The 25,340-nt window shown below is 35.8% G+C and overlaps 1 protein-coding gene across 4 annotated transcripts in view; it reads left to right on the top strand.

Moving 5' to 3' along the window:
- The window catches only part of Eip63E (cyclin dependent kinase Eip63E), a 167,863-nt gene that overhangs the window by 111,769 nt on the left and 30,754 nt on the right, over nucleotides 1-25,340 (top strand). For all 4 annotated transcript variants that reach the window (XM_088205622.1, XM_088205621.1, XM_088205624.1 and 1 more), the window contains one exon: nucleotides 23,347-23,534. In XM_088205622.1, coding sequence (XP_088061748.1) covers nucleotides 23,347-23,534 — 188 coding nt within the window. The remainder of the gene's footprint in view (nucleotides 1-23,346; nucleotides 23,535-25,340) is intronic.

Here is a 25,340-nt window from a genome sequence, read left to right as displayed (position 1 = left end):
CGATGAAAATTTGACTTTGATTATACATTTTGTGAAAGTTATTATGTTTGTATTATATAATACATTTCTTACATTATAACGTAGCTATTTTATTGCCTGAATAAAAATAATTATATATAGGTTGAGCGTGTATAATCATGCTATCAAGATTATAGAATAATTACACGAATGATTCATCAAGTTTCAATTTTATCAAAGCTCTCGTTTGCGATTAATAGCGGGTCATGAGCGAAGCGCAAAAAAACCCGTCGTCTGTTTCTGAAGTTCCTTCATTTGGCTGACTAAAGATCTGAAACGACACTTAAAATTATAAATTGCCTCCTCGTTCATCGGAGAAGGGAGAGAAAGTTGAGAGGAAGGAGGTAGAAACTCATATTGGAGTTTCGTGGAAGGTCGACTTTTGAGACATGCGTGGTTTTGATATAAACTGCCTTCTATCATAAATGTTTCCGTAATCATATCAAGATGATACATATTTCCACGTTACGCTCAACATTGAGCCAATCTTAATTATTCACTATCATAATAAATCATTGTTTACAGAATATAAACTATAATTGTTTTCTAAACACACATACTTTTTCGATTCAATAGATGATGCTTGTCGTAGCACGATTATTTGACTTAATTGTCAAGAAACAGTTCTTAAATTTTCATCATCCATGTCCACAGCATAATCGATTAAAAACTTACCACTGGTCTATTATACTGGTTAAACCTATTTCGGGATTCTAGCCCTAAGGGGTGTGACTTCGCAGCCAGTAAGGCGCAGGTGGAAACTAGTGAGAATTTTATTAGATTATATTACGTATATATTGCGAGTTGTTGACTATAATAGGCGAGATAGTTATTCAGTGGTGGAGAAGCTGGCGGAGGAATGATGTCGGTGGAAGATCCTCAGAGGTCTTCTAGGTGGCAGCGCGAGGTCTCTCAGGATGATCGTATGTTGTCCACGGGCAGGCCGAATTTGTTCCTTCGAGTGTCTGCCGGTGTCTGCCTGGTCCTCATTGGAGACCAGCCTTATTTATTCAGAGCTGCAAAGCTTGCTGACCAATCACAATCATGCAACGATCGTCTAGCCAATCGTTGCACTCACTTCTGAGAACAACGAAATATGTTTACGCATTTAAAAAAATGATATTTGCTTGATGGACATCTCCGAGGCCGAATTATGCAACGGGAATACTGTGGTCTTACGGCAATTTTTTTTTCTCCCGGTGATATGTTATATTTTGTGACCGTTTTGTAACAAAGAAATATTCATTCAATGCACTGGAGAATCTTAGCGTGTTATTTATGGGAAACCATTTTTTCTAGTCATAACGAGGGCCTTTGTGTGGTCCATTCCTTTATACTATATTGTCTTGTTTCTCTCAATTGTTGATAAATGATCATTTTTGTGATTAAAATGTGGACAATTAATTATTAATATTTAATTTGTGATGGTTTGCTTAAAATCATTATTATGACTTTCATAGCTTCTAAAGACGGCGATTGAGTTATAATTGATCATTATGATACCTATATAGTATCTATCCATTATTCATCCCAGCACGAGATCCCGTTAATTTATTGTCTCCGCTTCTTGACGGATTAACCGGTGGCGTTTAATTAAAACTGCGGCTTGGCCAACGAACGTACCGACTAACTAGCTGCGGTAGCGTTTTAATCAGGCCGTGAAGCGTTAGTGTTACGCCGAAACCGTTTTTAATTTTTAACCGTCCGATTCGATTAAAAAGTCAGTTATGAATGGCAAGCACTAGGGGCCGCCGGTCTCTCAATATATACAGTACATACATATACAAAATATATACAAAATATAATGAAAGTAATATTACGCGCTGAAAAACTAAAATTTGCGAGCTATTCATCGTCAATGGGATCCAATCAGTTTGTGATACGCGACGCGAGAATTTTTGTTTATTGCATCAAAGTATACGGTACGATCGATACGCGACTGCGGATAATTTTCACGTATGTGTGCATATCGCACCTGCTATCTATGTGATACATCTAAATTTGGCGAATTCAGATATGAAATCGAATTAAGTCAGTCAGTCTATTGGCGATAAGCCCTTTGTTTGGCATTCAATAGCGTACAGTACGTAATGTGTATTTTATGTTTAAGATAATTATTGTGTGTCACGTGCTTTGTAGACGCGTAATTCTAATTTTTATATTGTTAATGTTGCTCTGAAAAGTGTGGTTAGTGTAGAATTTATACAATTGATCAATTCTTATAAATCTATAAATGTGATACATTTTATTGATGGATCAAAGTAGACCTCAGGGCCCTAGAGTGCAACTGAGCAAATTTTTGAAACGATTTTGTGTTGTGAGTGGAGTGGCACAGATAGGTTCTACAAAGTTTGGTTTTTAAAAATAAAATTATATGTTAAAAAATATTTCTTCTCATATGCAGATTGTTTGTTATGGTTAACCCTACGTTACGACCGACTCACAATTGCACCATCCCGAAGTTACGACCGCCGCATTGCTGATGCACATGAATGCGCCATTTAATTTAATCCTTTTGTTTTGCTAATAAGTAAATTTGAGAAAGCTCTATCTTTAAATGCATATTTAAACATACGAGGGCGGTTCAATAAGTACCCGTGTTAGGAATGAAAACGCCATTTTTCAAAATCAAATTATTTATTTTTCTATATATAAAATACACTTTTCTCAACGTTCCTGCCATTTTTTAACCCCTCCAAAAAATAGGAAATATCGAGCTCTGCAAAATGAGCTGTTTTTTTTCCTACGAGCCATTTCTTATGTTTGGGAATAATAATAAATCGCAGTAATAACACAATTGATGCAGATTAACGGCGACAACTCTGGATGAATGTTCTGGTGCGTTGTCGTGATGAAACAGCACTTTCTTCTTCATCAAATGGGGCCGTGTTTCCTTCAATTTCTTGTCAAAGCGGTCCAATAACTCACTGTAGTATTGTCTAGTAATTAATTTTTCCATAAATATTACGCCCTTCGCATCCCAAAAAATTGTCGCCATAATTTTTCCGGTCAATGGAATCGTCTTCGCCTACTTTGGAGCAAATTAACCGGAAGCAAATCATTGTTTTGATTGTTGCTTGGTTTCCGGTGCATGATGATAAATCCAGGTCTCATGGACGGTGACAACTCGACGCAAAAACTTCTTCGGATCTCGCTTAAATTGCTTCAAACACAGCTTCGAAGTTGAAAGCCGCATCCGACCCATCGGGTCGACAACTATTTCATCGCCAACTTATCATGTAAAATATCAATTGCCATTTTCGTCGACACACCTGTGCCCTCTACTACTTTTTCAATGACTTCTTCGGTAATCACATATACCGGGTGTCCTAGGCGATCCTCATCAAAAACGGATGTTCAACCACGTTTAAATTCGTCGAACCAATATCTAACCGTTGTCATTCATGGCAAAGGGTCTCCATAAACAGCATCCAATTTCGCTTTTATCTCCTCACACGTTTTTCCATCCAAAAGCAAAAAAAACAATCACTGAACGATTCTGCACTGTAGCGAAAACCACTTTGCACTACAATGGCTGTGCACTACAAACTAACCAATGAATCAGTGTTAAATTTGTTTTTGGTGTCATCTAACAGATGACAGCATACAGTGGAAACATCAGAGTTGTGCAAATGATTAAATCTATGCAATTTGTGCTTTAGCTCTGTGTTGCTTCAATGAAAATTTAATAAGAAATATATTGAATTTATATACTTCGTTCACTGGAAGTAAAAATACCTATCAAAATGAGGTAACGTGATTGATCCAATTATTTAACAATTAAAGGAATTAGTTTACGATTCATTTTCAAGACACATATTATATTGTTTTTATCATAAATATGTTTAGACGGAATAATGGTAGGACGTATCGAACCTATTATTTTTCTCTTACCTCTTTTGCATAAAAATCCAAGTATTAAAAAAAAAAACTTTTGTGCCCCCCCCCCCCCCCCCCGTAGAAAAAGCGTGAATGACGTCTCTGACTCTAGACTAGAAATTCTCGGGGTATCCCTCGAAGAAAATCTAAAAAACAGTCTATCCCGAAATATGTAATTCCATTGAAATTATATCGGAATAAATTTTCATCGGTAGATATACATATTACATACATATATAATTTTACCAGTGAAAATATATTTTATCTGGCAAGTTATATTTTCACTAGTGAAGTCCAGATACATTTTCACCAGTTGATATATATTTACTAGCAAAAATATAATTTAACTGATTTGAAATTATATGCAGCTCTATAAATTTGCGAAACGTCTATTTGCTGCCCAAACCCAAACCTAACCCAATGATATTCTAAAACTAAAGTAAAAATGGTTTTAAAACTTTTATTAGGTTAAGACCAAAACACGATTTTATTGCTTTTGACGTGGATTTTTGGCTTCTGAGAAAGGATAATTATTTTTTGCGCTCTCCTATTGGTTGAAATTCGGTTTACATTGGCTTCATTCGTAATATTGTTATTAAAAGTCTTAATATTCAACTGCTGATTTTATTGTTTTTGACGTGGATTATAAAAATAGGGACTCTTTGAATTTGGACAAAAAAATACGTGTTTGATTATTAAATATTAAATAAACACCACTGATTGGCCAACTCCCTCTCTGGAAAAAGCTGAAAAGATGTCTCTGGTGAGATAAGTGAAGTACTGAAATAATGGAGATAAAAACCACCGGTGGTTGTAAGTTATCTCTACTTATACTCGGTGTAACTGAAAGTTTTAAAAACAATTCCAGGTGTTTGAAAATATTTGGTAACGAATATGAGTGTTTGGCGCATACGAAATCTTGGTGTGCCGCATGCGGCCCGTGGGCCGCAGGATAAGTATCGCTGTCCTAAAGCTAAGTACCACTTTGAATTCCGTCAAAAACACAAACAATGACACGTTTATTTGAAGAAAAAAAAACTATGTAATATATACATAGTATGTACATATACTTAGAGCTTTAACACGCGTGTCGCTCTCTCCTGTTTCTTCATGCGTTATTCAATCGTCGCGCTAGTTACGCTAATCAGAGGGCGTTAAATGCTATTATATTGAGTTGTTTTATGCTAAACGGTCGTTTGACTTAATTTGCACTAAAATTAGAATGGTAACGTGTATGCTCCATTTTTAACGCCCAATTATAACATCTCCGTTAATTCGATTAACGCGTTATATGCGCAAACACGCAAATATAATAAAATAATATGCATACTTTAAACGTAAATAGAAATCGTCAGATTTTCCTTGTGTGAGGGAGTAATTCGCCCAATCCCCGCATGTTTCTCCGCTACGCCACGAATCGGATTACGTACTTTGCTCGCGGCTGTCAGATTTTCCACTTTGGATTACCGTATACTTAATCACGTGTTCCGTTTTCGGCGGCGTGTTGTCTCGATTTTCCTCAGCTCTGTCATTTTTGCGGTATTAGTTTTGTCCATATTTTCTCGAAAGCAAAGCCTTGTTCGCGCTTTCTTTAGTTGGATTATCTCTGTTTTATTTGTACCGCAGTAATATATTTAAATCAGTTTATGTATTAAAGTTTGATATGGTAGATGGATATCGTATAAGATAATATTGCTCGGGAGGATGTCCGGTTGGGCGATTAATTAATCGTGTAAAACGATATTACTTACAATTTGAAACGTGTAATGTGCAAATACACATTGCGTAAATACGCATGAATTATTCATTGATCAACTTGATACATATACTCCCACTTCCTGTCGTATTTGCCCAAAGATTTTGTCGAGTCGCCTTGTTTAAACGAGGTTCGAATTCGATAACGTTGTTTGCGCCAAAGTACCCGGAAGACTTTCAGCGAAAGGCCGAACAAGCTGCCGAGAATTCGCTCATTCGATATCTATTCTCGCGTTTCTAATTTCGTGTCGAGTACTCGTGTGCGTATTTGCGTCCTTCGAGAGGTACCAAAAATGCAGTCTACATTAGCTCTCAAACTTTAGCGCCTGTCCCTTCGCATCGGAAATGGGAAAATTTCGCCCAAATTGATTCGCTAATTTAATTTCGCGCCGTACGTATGCCGTGTTTTAATTACAATGTATGTGTGTGTTTTTATGTACGTGTGTGTGTGCTTGAAGGTTTTATTTATTCTGACGGGCGGGGGCGGGCCAAATTTATGTCTGTAGAGGGATTGGGTAAAAATACAATATACCGTGAACTGAGAATTGTTATTGCAGCTTAAAGCTAGCAGTATGTGTTTTTATTGATTAACAAGAAACGACGTGTGAATGCTTTACGTTTAATTTCATTATTAGTTTATCATATTTTTACGTTTTCGAGAGCTGACGTCATGGTTGCGATGGATAGGAACGAGGAACGCGATCGCGACTTTTCATGCTACTCTTCAGCAACCTCAGAAAGCGTTTCGAGAATATACAAATTTTAAGATATCTTCGGATTTTTTTATTAATCGAATAATACCAATTACATATCTGTCATTACACCTTTTGCAGCAGCCGATCTGTTCGATGACTTTTTTGTACATTTCTGGAAGTACCTCGGTTATAACTTGATGGATGTTGGTTTTTAGGTGCTCAACTTTTCGTGTTTGTCGGCGTATTTTAGCATATTCCCACAAAAATCCAACGGCGTACTTTTCACGCAAAACATCCAACGTGGCACCCAATGTGTGGCATGTGGCGCTGTCTTGTTGGAACCACATGTCTTCCACATCAATATCTTCGATTACGTGCAAACAGTAATTTGTTATCATGCGCGTATAGCGCTTATTATTGACTGTTACAGACCGACTTTTATCGTTTTCAATAAAGTAAGGCCCAATGACGCTGCCTGACCACAATGCATGTAATGGTCTCTAGTGAATCAAATAAGAATTTTGCTTAATAACATACCCAGAGGGGTGGAAATTGCCTCATCAGAGAATAAGATTTTCTTTGAAAAATCAGCATCAATCTGCGTAAATTCAGTTTTTATGTTATCTGATTTTTTACGGGTGGAGGTGCAGTCCATATGCAAACTTCGTCAAAGGGAGCCATAAGAAAAGCCCGAAAGCTGCGAACGCCGACGAATCGACAATCCCGGGTCTCGTCCACGCTTTCACTTACAGCAGTAATATTCTCGAATGAATGATTCATAGGCTTTATCCTATCTCCAACGCTTCCAGTCTCTTCAAAATTTTTCACTACGCTGCGAATTGTTCGCTCAGACCATTTTAATACACAGTTCATATAGAATTGTTATTTATGTAGAATAATTGAACAATTTTAACGCGTTGAGCGGTGATTTATTTTAAAGTTTCAAATGTGAACTAACATTTGACACTTTGAACACGCGTAATCATTGACAGCTGTCTTATTTACATAGGAAACTCGAATTGGGTCACCTGTACATAATGCGATCTGTACTCTCACTCTTTAGCATACACTAGATTCATCTTAATTTTTTTAAAACCTATTGACATCAAGGAGTATTTCGGCTCGCTAAGCTTCCAGACTAGGGATTCCAATCCCGGGCCAAAATTTTGATCCCGGGATTTCGGTATTGCAATTAGTCGATCCCGGGACCAGTCCCGGGATAATTTTCATGCTATTTTATCGATAAAAATAATTTAAAATGAATAATACAATATATTTTTACATCTGTTTTTTATAACGTACAATGTATAAAATACGTATAATTTTAGTCTTGGACTTAAAATAGAAAATAATATAATAAAAATAAAAAAGGCAAGGTCTTATATATTTATTTGAGAAGAAAAAAATGAACTTTTGACAATGTATGCACATAGGTATGTACATTCATACACAATTAATTTAAAACATTATTTTGAATAAAACTCACGAAGTAACATCAAAGCATCAAGTGTTTTATCATTTAGCCTTGATCTGATTTTGGTTCCTAAGCAGCCTGCTGCTGAAAAAGCACGTTCAGACTCACAACCTCAAAGATTCACAGATGACACGTGCAACTCGCGCAAGTTTGTACACGAAATATAACGATGTTGTCAATAATAATTCGATTGTGCTTGATAAATCAACCAATCCGAAAAATTCGGGATTATGTTTTATAATCCCGGGACTCATCGGGTATTGAAAATCGTTCGGGATCCCGGGATTCGGAATCCAGGGATTGGAATCCCTATTCCAGACAATGGAGCCAGATTCGAAGATGTTACGAATTAATTTACCACGCAAAACTCCTAAAATAGATGAAAACCATCCCACATAATTCTATTTAGCTCCTCATAACTATCGCCGAAAATATTATTTTATTTTGCAAGAGGAGCGTTTTCGAGCGCTAACGCCGGGCTATAATAAAGCTAACAAGATTTTTAGACAAACCTTGTTTTTCTTGCAGACGGCTTAGACAACATTTATTCCTATTCCTGGATTTTTCTATAGAGGTATTCTAGACGTTTACGAAAACCATGTTATCATAAATAATGTTAATCCTCACGATTACTCACCTTTTCACTGAATCTCTTCTGTACCGAATACAATGGCTATTGTTTTTAATAAAATTGAGAAAAAAAACCCACGTCTTGCAAGTGTAAAATAATACTAAGCATAAACCAGATTAATGTTATTTAATTTCCACAAATTGAACCTCTTAAACACAAGACAATCGATATAATCAGAGGTTGATTCAAATGGTTAAATTAGTATTAAAGGAAACCCACTTCTAATAATAACCTTCGTCTTCAAATAACATAATGAGCTAATTCGTACGACCAATTAACGCCAACGTTCAAAACAATCCAATCCCGTCGCTAATTATCGCCTCAATTACATTCCATCCGACAAACGTTACACAGTTTCTCTTCGGTTCTACTCTCCCGCATTAATCGCTCGTCAAGCTTCCTTTCGCCACCTCGGCTAAGAAGAAGCAGACCTTTGTGCTTTGTTTCCACCCCGGAGGCTCAGCAGGAGCGACGACGACACGTACGCTGCGAGCAAACCGAGGATATATTTATTTGCTTTATCCCATTTGTTTGCCCAGACCTTCCACCGTAGACGTGGCTCTTCTTTTCCGTTCGTTTTATTTATCGCCCGTTGGGGTACCCCTGCGCGAAAGCTGCGCAAATCTTGGCCTTCCCGCAATACATTCCGCTCGTGAAAAGCCTTATTAGTACCCTGCCCTCGTCACGCGGACGCACTCGATACAGTTCCGGAGGTATCCCGCATACCTTTTTTATTTGCTCCAATTTGTAAAAACGTACGCCGGAGTTAAAGCTTTTTTTTATTGTTGTTGGAGTGTTGTATGCTTTTTTTATATTTATTTAATTCGATTGTCGCGCTGGGTTGCGTAGCGTGTACGTTCAATTTGTACTTTCGACGACTAGCACGTACCAGCTGATGGCTTTTGTCCAAAAGTTTTTTTAACTCGACGATATTGGTTTGTACATAGAGGAAAAAAAATATTGCGCTGTACTAATTGATGCAAAAGCGTGTTTTGCAGGGTTTTTACGGACATGTTATATTTTTTAGACCGTTAGGTGATTTCCGGGTGATTTATTGCTACATATAAATATTTTTCGATTGCCAGTGTTAAATGTAAGTTCGCCTCTGTGCTCTTAGAAAACTAACAAACACTCTCAAACCGTATTTTTCCATACATATTCTAAAGCTTTTCTAGCACCTTAATATGACATTTATATTTTACAACTGATTTATTATGGAGATAGATCTACTAGATACTAACTTTCTTATTTATATTTATTTTGTAAATATACTCTCGATTATCTGATTTTTATTTATTTTCATTAAATCTTCAGTTGTAACCTGACAGGCGTAAGTCCAATGCGTTATAACGGGCAAATCTGTACCAACTGAGTAAGTCAATCAGACACAATGAATACTTTCAAATATTAACCACCGGACTGAAAGTCTGGGAATTGCATTTCATAAATGAAAATTCGAGTGCCGCTGCTTGGGCTCGAACCCGTAACTTCAGAGTTATTAGTCTGAGACGTTATGGACTACGCTATTCCGTCCTTAATTGTTAGTAGATAATACTAGATAAATCGAAGAAAAGCATATTGAAAATTAATTATAGTCTTATTCTTGAATTTTTTTACCGACTATTTTTTTTAATCTATTGTTGTAACTAGGGAACTCGAACCGGGTAGAACCGGAACCGGGTACCCGGTTACCAGCAATGTTTTCCATGGAACCGAAAACCGGGTATTTTTTGACGGGTATCCGGTTAATTTCATTTAAATAATTTTTTCCATTATTTCAAATTAAATGGAAGAGCCGAATCGGCGTTCTTAAGCGACTAACGTCTATGAACGACCAAAAAAGGGAAGGCACTTAGCGACCTATAGATTTCGAGATAAGCGAATGCATAGATAAGGATTATTTTCAAAGGCTGCAGTTGCAAATAAAAATAAATTTTAATGCGTTGTAGGGTGAAAATATAAAACATTAGATTCGTTAGTGTTTTTAAAATATAACTTTTTACAAGAAGAACATCACTAAAACTATGTTTCTCTACCTACATATAATACATATAATAAATAAAATCATCTAATTTCTTTTATAATTTTAATAAAATTTATTTCCTTAGTATTTTTCATTTTTCATGTGTTAAAATAAATATTTCGGTTTTGTACTGTTACACATGTATGTAGTATGTAAGTATATGTATATATGTACCTACCGATGGAATGTAAACATATTTCGATTGAGTAAAGTATTAATAATTACATAATATATTGATTTTATTTCAATACTTATAGTCTTTTCTTGGAAAGTAAACTTTGAAGCGGTCAAGTGTTTCATATAACAGGAAAATTGATATACAGAAGGAAATTAATATTAATCGTTTGTTTGTCGAGCCGCTTTGGATTTTATTGATTCTTTGGTTTAATACAATTATGTAGAAATTAAATAAATAAAAATATGTTATATAAATTCCATTAAAATGTAAAACGTAGCAAATCCCAATATATCGGATTTTGGCAAGAAAAGGTTAAATCAATTAAAATAAAATTAACTTAAAATATGTACACAAATACAAAATTAAAATAAATATATAATATATTTATATCTGCAGATATTTGGCTAGAAACAACGCACGAGCGTGTTCTGTAGTATAGAACTGGTGTTTGGCAATATATTATAACGAAAGAATAATGCAAACACAGTATTTTACTACCACATAAATATTCTTATTAAAGCAAATCCCAATATCCTCAGTATAATTAACGGATTAATGCTTCATGGTTTCATACTAAAATAGTCTGAAACAAAAAGTCCGCTGTTCGCGTCGACAATTTCATAATTTATCAACCGAGCTTTTTACTCTCCTCAAAAACTCCCGGGTCACACAAAACAGCAGAACGTCCGCATTGAAACTTGACACCTGGCAACCCTAAACATTTATCAAACGTCGACTGTTATAAATCATGCGTGTTCTGACTTGGTGCATTTTTTATCTTTTGATGCTTATTCCTATGAGGTAATCACATTATTTCAATACAATCAGGAAATTGGGGGATAATTGATCATTATTTGGTTCAAAAGTATTGTTTGAAAAAAATCTCTTATGACGCTTTTCTTGCATGATTAAGATGTGTGCATCTTTAGCTTTAATACCACGTTTTTTTAATAAACTTTTAGCAAAAGTTGCTATATATTTTAAGGTAGTTTGTAAGTTGAATCTTAAACAGTACAGCATATGTAGAGATACGTTTAATGATTCTCATAGCTAGATTGATGTAGAGATACGTTTAATGATTCTCATAGCTAGATTGTTTCTGTTTATGAAATATCAGGAAGAAGAATTATAAAAGGTTATTTTAGCCATAATCAATAACTATTCTTTATGAAACGGTTAACCCATTAGTTGCCGAAATCCGATATACAAGCTTTTGCTACTTTGGCGAGAATTGCTGAATCATGTGAATCGGATGTATGGTATTTGCTTTAAGGGAAGATACTATTTTTCCGAACATATATGTAATATATCGATATTTATATAGTAAAATTAAAGAGTTAAAAAAATATTTGAATTATACAATTATTAAATTTGGGTCATTTTTAAATGTAGTGTAACGGCGCGGTCACGGTGGGTTTAATATGAGACTCAAAGGACCTCTTCCGAAATATACGCATGATTCACATGCTTGTCGGCGAGCCCTTTTAATAAATTCATATAAATATAAGAGCTCAGTTGCAAACGTACTATACAATTTGCACACGATGGCCGTCTCAAAAGTTTCACTGCCGATCCCTTGAATAGAGCTTTTTAAAAATTACTGCTTTCGATCCGAGCGCCTTTATGCACTTTATTACAGGCGAACTCGCCTCGCAAAGTTTCATCTCTCTCGGCATCTCAGCATTTTTGTGCGAGAACGTGTCGCTTACGTACGCTGTTTTCGTGAAATTTTTGAAGCACGAATTGATGGAATAGCTGTGTCGCACACGTCGCGCGCCCATCAATTCTTTCTGGAATAAATATATCCATCGTGTGGATGGCTCTCAAACAGCACAAAAGAATCTAGAATGTTTTCAAACTACATACTGTGGAATTAATTGTCTGAGTAAGTATCGAGCGTGTCAATGGCACGCTAAAGGCGTATTTGTGTCGCCGCATAAACTAATTTACTAATATAGCTAAATGTGCATGTGTGTAAGGGATCGATGCTAGGGTGAGTCTAGTATTAGTATTGAATTATTGCGATGGTTGTAATTAAAATTTTATATTAAACTGTCTGAAATCATCATCAGTTATTTATGTGAATATATACAATGACATGATGTCTTGTAGTTAAAGCAGCCAAGATTCATAACGAGTTCTCATCATCATTAAGCCCTTAAAGGGTATTAACCTCCAACATTACGGTCACTGTTTTACAGTTAAAGGATTTCGCGTCATGATCCGCACAGCTCCTTAATTTTGGTCCGCCAACGTTCAGATATTGGCAGAGTGAGATAATGGGTTGAATTTTCAAAGAATGTTGATTACGTTACATCTAGGAAGACGTCCCAAATTTCCAAGGAAACTCGTTACGCCTGTAAGACTCTTTAAATAGATTAAGGCGTTGAGAAAGCTTGGTAAAATAAAGTGAAAAAAAAACTCCCCTTCGTAGACGTCACAAAATCGATACATGCGTAAACTCAAGTGACACGTATCGAATTCGTCATTTTTTACGCCCCGTAAAAAAATTACTAAGCGAGCCGCGGGCCTTTTTACCGCGTGCTTAATGAGCCGCGAACGCATTATTAAACATCACCGCAAAAAAGAGAAAAAGGAAGGAGTTGACCGGCTTCTGATTATGCTGCTTATGGTGAAAGGACGAAACAGTCCTTTTGATACATATTAATAACGCTATTTTTCATAAAATGTAATCAACGGTTCTCGAGTACTTTTATTGGTTAAAAATCTGCGAGTATTGCTCGGAACGAATGCCCGGTTGGGCAATACATTAGCACTGATAAATACATAAGTATTATATTTTATTATATGTTTTAATATCATTTTAGTCTAAATTATTTTGGACCAAAATAAATCATCACATCACCACAAAAATAAAAGAAAAATATATAGGACTAGCCGATGGAAGGGAGTCGATCGCCTTCCGATTGTATATCTTCCTTTATGTGCCGCTTATGGGGGAAGGGCATAGGCGAAACAGATAAAGTATACGGACAGTCTCTTCGATACCTATTAACGCCATTATTCCCAGCCGTGTGATTTCGGCAAGGAGGTGGCCAGGTCGCAAAAGTCGGAGCTTAGGACCTGAGAGCGGTCGGGGCTTACCCGAGTGATTTACGACGCTACGTGATTCTGCGCTTTCGAATAAATTTCCACGGCGCGCTATCAATGAAAACTGCGGTAAGCGGCACAATTTCTCTAATGAGGTCCTGAAAACCATGGTTGTGCTGAATGAAGCAAGATATATTCATGTTGTCAATGGAAACTATACAGACTTTTCGTACTGTAAAAGAATATAAAAGCTTTTAATATAAAATTCGATTACATCTGGCGTAGCATAACACGTTTGTGGGACTTTCAGTACTAGACTAAGCCTAATACGTATTATCCTAAGACTTATCAGTCGCAAATTTGACCTTGTGAGAATCCCATATTAATTTATACAAAATATTTAGAGCTATATGGCAAAGTAAATAGCTCGCCTGAAATGATTCTAAATACTGCAACTTACATATTGCATTTGAGTAAATGTTTGTATTGTGAGAATGTTCATTTTAAACAAAAATGATAATTACGTTTAAAAGAGTCACCAAACGCTTTTGATATTATATATGAGTTCATCAGTGCCCAACCGGGGAACAGTCCCGAGCAATACTCGCACTGTAGATTTTTAACCTATAAAATCACTCAAGAATTTGTATTATAATATGAAAAATGGCGGCAGTGACATATATTGATTATAGATTATATTACATATAATAATTTATAATTAATAATATAGATGTCAATGATTCCCATACTTTCAGTCTGGTGGTTAATACTTACTTGTGAGTATTTATTATATCTGATTGACTTACCCAGTTGATACAGATTTAACCCTTTGTAACGCATTAGGCTTACGTCTGTCATGTTGCAATGGAATATTTAAAATAAATAAATAAAATTTACCTTTTCTATCTAGCATCATAGCGTTAAACATTTTTTTCATAAGCAAATTACGTTGTTATTATAGTACATATATTTTGTAATTATTGGATGGTCAACCACAAACGTCCATCTGAAAGTTTAGCTTTCACTGAGGGATGTACTAGTGGTGGAGTTGTACAATAATACGATTGCTCCTAACTTGGCGTTCTCTTCTAATTGCTTAAGGTTCGAAATATGTATGTAGATACAAACAACCAAAGTCTCGTCAGGTCGACTTGAGGACTAGAGACCAATGAGACTCGACTTTCATAACTACAACTCTTTCTCATTTGACACAATGTTATGCTATGTCATAATGGAAGCAATACTTTTATGGTTTATTTGAGACACACACCCAATTTTTTATTTCAATTTCATTTTATTACTTATATATTATGTAATTTATTATTGTCAATAAAAACGCACATTTTATACTACGTTTTTGACAGAGACAAAATTACAAACGAGATAGGATTATACCTTAAAACCATTCTATATTATGGTATATTTTTTACTTTAGAAAAATGTTTTTGTGGTATAATTTTCTGCGTTTTTCTAGACGTCGTTGATTTAAGACCACACCCGCTAGGTGCGCCTTTACAGCATTACTGTATTTTTTTACTTCGGCAATGCCCAAAAATAAACCGTTGATTTATTGTGCCGGGTCAAGTCGAGCGAGGCCACTCCCGAAAGGAGTCCATTTATTCAGGAGACCCCCAAGACCCAGGAGCGTCCGGAAGTCGCATTCGAAATGTAAATATGTCGCAAACGTTGAGAGCAGATAGAGAGAGAGGGAGCAAGAGAGAAGGGCACCTACCGAAAATGAAATATTCAAAGAGAGAGAACAATTTTTTTCTTCATACCTTTCGAGCTACGGATATTTACTAGCTACGGCGGTATGGTTTACGATTGAAAAGTGTATATTTATACGTCTGTGTAGTATAAATTTTGCTCTCGGCTCTTTACGACTCTGTCCTGCGGAAACGATCCGGAAGATAAGCGCTAGAAAGACGCGAACAAATTTTCGGTGTATAAACACAGCGATGTAATAAAAAATAGATATTTGATTACACATCTGATCTATAAATTCGGAGAAAAGATTTCTTTCTCAATTTTATTCGGCTCGACAAAATAGTTACCGGCTCAGATAAAACGCCATGTGTAAACCAATTTCGCAACACAAATGGTGTACGTTTCTGTTGTAAATTATGGATCTGGGGCAATAATCTCAGCATTAGTCGGTGGTAATCTTCGGCGGCGGTTTAATTGCGGATAAGAATGATATATACAACAGGGTTAGGGAAGACGAAAATGTATAAGGCGTTCGTGAGGGAGAAGAAAACAAAAAAGGAAGAGAAGTTAATGTAGTGTATGAAGAAACGCGTTATCGCGATTCGCACAAATGGAACGGTAGACGACGAGCTTTAAAGTGAACGCGCACTATAGCCGACGCGGCGTAAGAAAACAGTTATTTGGTGATAGAAAGAATAATGATAATACGGCAACCTATTCCACCGATATAAGCTGGCCAGTTTATCGAATACATACACTTACATACATACAGATAAGCATACTATTTGTTTTGTACCAGTGGTCTCCACTAAAAATTGATTGCGGGCCGCTTACACAATTCGGACTACTTACGAGTACTTACACGTAAGAGTCGTTAACCTTTTCAGACGCATGCATTTAAATTTTTTTTTTTTTGAGTTATTGAGTGGTGGAAGTATGGGAGAACACGTTTTGCGTGTTAATTTTGTTTTCATTATTCTTATATGTTGCTAATTTTTCGAATTCTATCTGACATGGTGGAACCGCATTGCAAGCTTATTTAATTAATCTTTCTCTACTGTGACAAATAAATTTGCGCGTTACTGTACTATGTAGTATATACACATGCAAAAATAAGTGATTTCAAATCGCTTTAATTATTTATATTTGAGGTCAACATGTAATAATAATAATACATTTAATAGTTGAAAATAAAAAAAATCATCGGTTCAAATAGAGGCCCGAGGGCTACTAGTCTGCACCCGCACCAGGCCTGGTTCGTGAGTTATTTTCTCTTTCGCTCGCTCGCGTCTTAAATGACGAGAGTGAGTGAGAGATAAGAGCATCGTCCCGCACGCGTGTCATATGTCATCGAGGTCATTGCCGTAGTTTACAAACCATATAATTATTTTTTATCATTTCAAAAAGGCAGGACAAAAGCAGGCCATTCAGTGGTCATTTTTTTAATATTTCTATTTCATTAAGATTCATAGTATTTCATTAAATGCCATGTATTTTTCTTGTTTTTTCAAATTTAAGGGGAGAGGGCAAATGTCTCCACCTGCCCCCTCTCCCCCCCTAAATGACGTTTCAGCCGGTTCCGAGTCCGTATCATTCAAATATTCAATAAAATCTTATGACCATAATTTCATAGTTCATTTCAAACTTGACATCATTATCATATTTATATTTTTTTTAACTATTATTTTTTTCTAAAATTAGAGGATATTTTGAAAATATTAAACCCGAGAAATGATAATTCACTTTAGTACATCTGCACACAAACGTCACCCGCAACATCGAAGTTATACAACAACATGACTTAGTCTTCTTTTTCTTGCTGCTCAAAGAGCGTAAGTAAAATGCAAAGTGCGTGCGGCTGTTGTACCCGTTTGGAAATATGCATACCAGAATTGATGAATTTATCCCCGATTTTCAACAAAATATCTCTGCTGCGCCGATGGTGCTTATTATATATAGCACGGAGGAATACTTAAAATCCCGACTTTGTATTTATTTTATTTATACACCCATACCTCGCTATACGGCCGCTCTTTATACGGCCTTTCGCTATAACGGCCCTCTTCAATTAAGGCATGTTTTCGATTTACGGCCTAAATTGTTTCGCTATAACTTATTTGATTTTTTAAAAATTTAAAAATAGATTTAATTTGCATAATTTTAAAATGAAAGGTGAAGCAGCTAACGCCGATGAGGCCGCATCTAAGGAATATCTCAACATTTTAAAGGGAATTATTGAAAGAGGTGGTCATAAACCTGAACAAGTGTTTAACGTAGACGAAACAGGGCTTTATTGGAAGCGAATGCCTGATTGCACATACATTTCAAAAACCGAAAAATCTGCGTCTGGTTATAAGGTGTCTAAAGAACGATTAACTACTTGGTGCAAATGCCGCGGGTGATTTTAAGCTAAAACCACTTTTAATATATTTGTCCGAAAATCCATGGCCTCTTAAAGGACTAAATAAAAATCAATTACCCGTCATATGGAGATCCAACAAGAAAGCTTGGATGACTAAAGCTACTTTAGAGGATTGGTTCAAAAATCACTTTTGCACAGAAGTGAAAAAATATTTGCGAGACAATAACTTAAGCAACAAGGCTTTGCTAATTTTGGATAATGCACCAGGGCATCCTACTAATTTATCCGAACTATCTGAAGATGTCATGATTGAGTACCTTCCGAAAAATACAACAGCTCTGATCCAACCAATGGATCAGGGTGCATTAGCCACTTTTAAGGCATATTACCTACGCCGAACTTTCCGACAACTTATAAAGGAAACCGATGGTGAATCTTCAATTAAAACATTTTGGAAAAACTATAACATCAAGGATGCTGTTGACAGCATCAGTGAATCATAGAAGGAATTAAAATTAACAACAATGAACCATGTTTGGAAAAAAATATGGCCAGAATGTGTAAAAAGTACTGATGCAGAAGTTAATTGCCTTCCTGAAATTAGGCAAAACATTTTGGATCTAGCAAATGATCTCGGCTTTGAAGGTTTGAACGAACGTGATGTGCTTGATCTACTTGAAGCTGATACGGAACTCCTTTCATATAAGGAACTCATTCAGTTGCAAGCAGAACCGGCATTTGATGAAGAGACAGAGCCTGTTGTATTCAAACAGCTAACATCAAAAAAATTGTCAAAAGCTTCTTCCTATTTCGAACAAGGAATAAACATCTTCCTTGAAAACGATCCTGACGTCGAACGTAGCGCTAAAGTTTCTCGAGGAATTAACTCAGTCATTAGCTGTTATTAATCACTGAAGAACGAAAGAGACAAAAAGGCAAGACAAACAACGTTGGACAATTTTTTTAAGCCAAGCCCATCCTTACCAGCGAAAAATGAGAACGACAGTGATCTTCAGGTTACCATTTCTTCATCTTCTTTAGATTAAAGCCATTTTAAAAAATGTATGTATTCATACACATATTTTATGTAACATGAAGTTGTTTCATTTTTGTTAATGGATTATTGTTGGTTTTTGGAGTCTGTTATTATTTTATGTACAAATGTATGTACTTTTTGTGTATGTATTTTTTATTTAAATGAAATAAAAAGATAAAATGCATTTTCAATGATAAACCATGCTACATATTTAACAAATTTGGAACCGATCCAATTGAATTTGTATGAATTTGTATTAGAATAATTGATTCGTTATACGGCTTTTCGCTTTGCGGCCAAGTTTCGTGGAACGTATCAAGGCCGTAAACGAGGTATGGGTGTATAGATATTTAAATTATTTAAAGCAATACTAGTTACACATCACAAAAAAAGGTTAAAACTGTATTCTAAAATCGATTTACTTTGTTACTCTTCGAGGTTTGACGAATGTCTCTAATATTTTCATTGCCTCCCATGTTTATATAATATATAATGAACAAAAAAATTAGGAGTTTATAATACTTATTTATTATTGACCTCTGTAATGCAGGAATGCGTTAATAAAATCTGGCTTATTCTTCGCTTCATGAAAAAAAGCCCGGAAGCTTTTTAAGCTTCCGCTCCGAGCTTTACAACGCGACTCGGTTCCTGCGTAGCTGTCCAAACAAATTAATTCGATTCTAATGCTCCGCTCTTTTCTTCTTCCCCTTTCAATTCGTCCCACTCGCTCTTTTCTGTTTATTTGCTACGTCTCGTTAAAAACGTGTATATTTTCCTAGATAGAGCGCAATATAATGCGTTGTAGCTTTCATCCCGTATCTCCCCGTTCGATCTTGCAGAGTCAACCAGTTGGCGGGACCTCCGTATCCCCCAAAGCGCCGGATGATGAATTGAGCTTTCAGTCACGTGACACAGTACGAAGCCTATTTCCGCGCGGAAATTCTGAAAGCTAATACGGCGTCTTTCACAATTTCCATGTTTGCGCCGCTCGGTATTTAATGCCAATTATGTACCAGTCTCGGCGGCACAATATACGGAGACCGGTGCATTGTTTCCGCGGTGTGGCGTTTTTATGGGTGGCGAATTATGCCTCGTTTTGCTTTCTTGTAAAAAATGTTATTTTTTCGCGTCCGGTGTTGCTCTGGCGCGTTTTGAAACATTTATGCGATGTTTTCCCCCGGCTTGTGGCCTAAGAAAATTATGCATGGAAAATAATATTAAAGAAAACGAAAACAAAGAGGTGGTTGCATCAAAATATTTTTCTTGAAGTTCACGTTTAATTCGTGCGATTAATAATGTGATTTTTTACTAAAAAAAAACATATGATGAATGTGTTTTTTAAGTAAGAAAATAAATGGCACAATACAACGTCAGTGAATTTTCCATGAATTGATTGAAATAATAGATAGATATTTAGATATTTTTAACAATGCTGATTTTATTTCACAGAAAATCATAATAAAATAAATAAACAATGTTTTTAGAAATTACACCTAATTTGTATGTTGGTATAGAGTTAGAGGTTACGTAATAATCATTGGCAGAACATTGCTTTCAAGCGGTGACATTTGGATTTATTAAACATGTATAACATTAACTGTCGAAAGATCGAAATATTTTTAATCGAGCGTACTCTATGCCTTTTTGTCATTGTTTATGCACGCACACTAACGCATTTCCTACTCAGACCCGATGACGTCAAACACGTCATCGGGTCACATATATTTTCTTACATTTTTCTTTACAAATAATAATATTATAAAATTAATGATAAAACACATATCTATAAAAATTAAGCCTAAATTACTTAAACATATAACATACAAATATTCTAAATGCCTAGCAATCCGGGCATTTTATTACTTAATGCATTTTACACACAGCTCTGTAACAAACAAAACACGATACACGCGTAATTTTATTACCAGAACAAAAGTTATACGTGCGTCTTCGTGAGTGCTACTGGGCAAATACTATAATAATATACTATATATATATATATAACTATCGCTGACTTTCGCGGTTTATGCAAATAAACGTTCAATTGCACTTTTTTATACTTAATCTACCGATAGGAGGCGTATGGAATACTTTCGACGGTATCGATCGTTGATTCGCCACCCAGAATATTTATGAATCCATATCTTATAGGCATTGAAAGCCATAATATCAATGAGCTCCATAAATATTCTGAATGGCCACCGCCTTGTCGCCCGTACGCAAGAATATTCACGAGTCATTTCGTCTCCTAGATTAACTCAGCCTTTTGTTTGGTTATAAAAATTAATCACCGGCGTTTTTGCTGCCTTCACTATCTGTGTTAAAAACTTTTGCACTGAGCAACAGAACTGTGTGAATTTTTTTGAAATATTGTCAGAAAAACCAAACTATAAAAAACGAAGATAGAGGACGTGAGCTCCAAACATGCCCCCGACTTCGATATATAAAAAAATTCCTGCAAAATAATATATATTTGTAATATTTTTTTATCATAACAAAATATAGATATCATACTTACATTATACAGATGTTCCGTGTTTTTATTAAAAATGCGCAATTATTAAAAGATTTACCCAGTTGTAGCGTTTTGGTCTTACGTCTGTCATGTCTTACAACGGAAGATTTAATAAAAAAATACATCATTGTCCGGTGTGGTTAACGATCGCCTGATTGGCTATCTGGACTGTTTCTCTTTTAATGCGTAAATACATTTCATGGGTGTGTCTAAGAAATGTGTCTAAGAAGTGTTGAGAGACGTACAACGCCTCGGAATCACAGCACGAGGCACATCAGCGTATCGTCTAGCATCATTCCAATAACACAGTCGACAATAATACAACTCGACACTCCACCGAAGATAGCTGCATATATAATTCTCTATATACGTGGTCATTTATATATGTTTATAAAATAAACTGTTACTAGCTTTTTCGTTATCTATTTTTGATGAAAAGTCGCACACCTTCGGCCTCAAAACCCAAAATTGTGTACTAAATATCTAGTTAAAACATCCTTCACGTAACATCGATTATTTAAAAAATCGTTATATTTGTTAATGATGTAATTTTTGTAGATGGCGTAATTTTGGGTTCGTGTACCACCGACGCATCTCAGTCGTATCGCTTGTTCCTTTCCTTTCCTTAAGTCATTTCGCAGAGTTATTTTTAATACGCTCAAATGCAATCGACACGCGCGCTGTCATGCAAAAAAGTGTTCTTTAAAAGTCATAAATAAATAAAGCAATTAGTTTTAGCAAGTCCTTACTGTGGGGTGATCTGGACAGTTGAAAATCCACGTTTTCTATTTTATTCATAAATTTAACGTAGAACATAAAAATTAGAACATGAAATTTAGTTATCTGATTAATAAATGTGGCAAAAAATTCTGAAGTTTAGTTCACTCATCCCTCGATTTACGCGGTAGATACGTTCCAGGAAATATCGCGTAAATCGAGACATAGAACTAAATTTGCAATAAAACGATCGAATAATAGTAACGTGTATTTTAAACATTTCTTTAAATTTTAAAGTAAATGAGAAAAATATTCAGCGACACTTTTTAAATTAGTTTGTACATCGTATTTAAAAAAAAAAAACTTAACCGCGTGAATCGAGGGATGAGTGTACTCATAATTTTTGAACTACTCCATGGTAAAATAATACCCTTACATTATATAATATATTATATTAAGTTAAACGACCAGAGAAGCGTTTACGTGTACATTTTCGTGAGCCATGTCGAGGTTTGTTTTTCAATCAGATGTGCATTCAGACAACGTTATTGTTTCAGCGGCACCACGCAAACAGACAAATCCGTTTTTCCGCAGCGCTGCGATGCGCCCTTGGTTTCGGGCGTACACAAATGCACTTTGATATATATATGCTAGGATAGAGCTACATACATATGTATGTATGTACATACGCTCGTTTGTAGTTTCCACGCCAACGACGTTTATCTTCCTTCCGCCTTCTGGGCAGATTTCATTAAAAACTTTTGCTCGGTTTCAGTCCGAATTAAACGCCACGATCACCCACTACCACAAACATGTTTGTCTTCTACCAATATTATTTTTGCACTAACCCCTTGCGCCAGCCCTGCCGAAATTGAATTATACCCGGCGTCGTTTCGCACTCGCGGCGGCTCTGATTTCGATCTGTCATTTTTTTGACAGGGAAATGCGAGCTCGGCAAGATTGCGTTGCAAATTTGATTTATTATGCTTATTTTGAAGGATGTTTGTATGAGCTTAAGGTGAGAACACGTTATTATCACGTGTCTTATGAATTCAATAATGTGTCGACTGTACCGAAAGATCTGATCCCACGGTTTTAACTATATCGCAGGCGTTCATATATGTGTTGTAACCGTGGAGTAAGATGACCAGATGATCCGAAACATGTTTTTTTTAATTAATTAAGATCAGTGGTAACCAAACTTAACACACATGGGAGCTATGTTTGAAATTTAAAATATATTTCTATTTATTTTAAGATATTGATATTTTTTATATGCTAAATATTTTTTATTTTATTTTTCAGAATGGGCAGGAGACCACGATCGTGTTCGGAGGCAGCTCTCTGTGTCTTCAGACTCGAAGCTCTTGGACGAAGACATCAGAGAGGAGGCCCGCGTGATCATGCGGCCAAAGAAACCACCGAGACCAAAGTCTGAGGTGTACCTCAACAACCCCAACCCCAGAAGGACGAAGAGATTTAGCGCTTTCGGGGTAAGTCGCATTTACCGTTCGGTTGGACAGCAATCCAATGTAACCGATTTACGACGCCTTCTCCCACACCAACGCCGCTTAACGGATCGTTGGGTTTCTGAATGGGCGTTCAAAATCCCGTTTACGTTTTGCTCAATTGATAATAATAATAATCGTTTGCTGGATTTAAAAATGCCAAAGCTTCAAAACTTTATACAATAAACATTTTGAATATTGTAGAACCTATGAAGTTAATCGCTATTGAAATAATAATATTCAGATTACAGTATTTTATTTAAGAATGACGTTATTTCCCTTTTAAGATCATGGTTCTTAATTCATTCCGTAACCCTATAAATGAGTTTATTTATTCTTACATTAGAGAAGTTTTTTCAACAAACAATAAGCTTTCTTTTTCCTTTACTGTGTTATAAAGTACAGTTCCTCATGGATGGATTCATCAGTGACAAAGCAAGGCCTTCTATTTATTTTTTATCATTAACGTCATTTTGATACATAATTACTTTTCATGATGTCGTTGCCATTAATATTAAAATTATTTTAGTAGTTTTTTTGCAATAAATAATCGTAAAAAACACAACGAGACCATTTTAAATATACACTGCAAGCACAATATTATTGTGACTCGACATTTTTTAAATACATGTAATGCCTGCACTATACACTGGAAGTTGGCCAAGGTTGGCCAATGACGAAGAATATAGTGGGTTACTTCGGTCGAGTTCGGTTCTGCCCGCTCTAAAATCTCTCGGAAGTTGTCCGAGGCTACCGAGAACGGGAGGTAAAGTGGGGGTAATTCAGTCGACTTGGCCAGCTTCGAGCGTTTCCGAACATTGTCGGCATATTTACAAGTCAAAGAAACCGAAGTCGGAGCTGCTCTTTCGAGCGCGAGCGGTGAGATACTTCCCCTTTCGCTCTCTCTCGTCTTAAGTGACGAGAGTGAGAGAGATAATGATATAGTGTTTGGCAAACTGAGATAGAACGAATAACTTGGTTCAATTTCAGTATGCGCGTAGGCGTCCTATGGTTAATACGCATGTCGAGCGCTGCATCGTGGTCAAGTTATAATACCACATGCTTATCGGAGACTTCAACAGACTTACTGACATCTTTGAATATTTTAGGGCACCAAAAGGGATTAATTACCTTTTGATAGTATATTCTTCTAACGTATATCGTTATTATATTTTTTTTCATATAAAATTAAATAAGTGCTACTTGAAAAATCGTTTCAAATATCCTTATGTATTTTCCTAGATCGGCTTATATAAATGACACACCATAACGAATTCTTATTTAGAATCGATGGCGACAAATTCTAGGATAGTCACAGATGTGGTGTTCGTATTCTGAAGTATCATTATTATACCTTATGGCATTTTTTAAAAGCCGACAAAGATTTTACATAAATTTAATATTTACGACCGAAAAGTTTTCATTGATATTGTATTGGTGAGTGCCCACACAAACTTTTATAATTATCTGTAGCGTAATTTTAATAATATGACAATTTAAAAATTGCGATTATTTGGCACTTTTTTTGATCGCGAGCAAATATGCCAGCTGTACGTGACAGAAGCCGCCGTACAAATGTCATTCACGGTCGCCGTCCGGACGGTATATGAAATTTGCGACAGTGTGGTCGCTTACTCGAAGTCGTACATCTTGGCCGACTTCAGTTGTAACTTCGGTTCGGACAACTTCCAGAGAGTGTAGTGCAGGCATAAGATATTCTATATAAACTGAAGTAGCTCATTATTAGAGAATTTTCAATACCTAGAATGTACCTAACTCAATTTTAATTAA

Source organism: Plectrocnemia conspersa, unplaced genomic scaffold (genome assembly GCF_051122295.1).
Source record: "Plectrocnemia conspersa isolate PC_06_02 unplaced genomic scaffold, ASM5112229v1 ptg000002l, whole genome shotgun sequence".
In the NCBI taxonomy this organism is placed as follows: domain Eukaryota; kingdom Metazoa; phylum Arthropoda; class Insecta; order Trichoptera; family Polycentropodidae; genus Plectrocnemia; species Plectrocnemia conspersa.
This window is presented reverse-complemented; position numbering and strand designations above follow the sequence as displayed.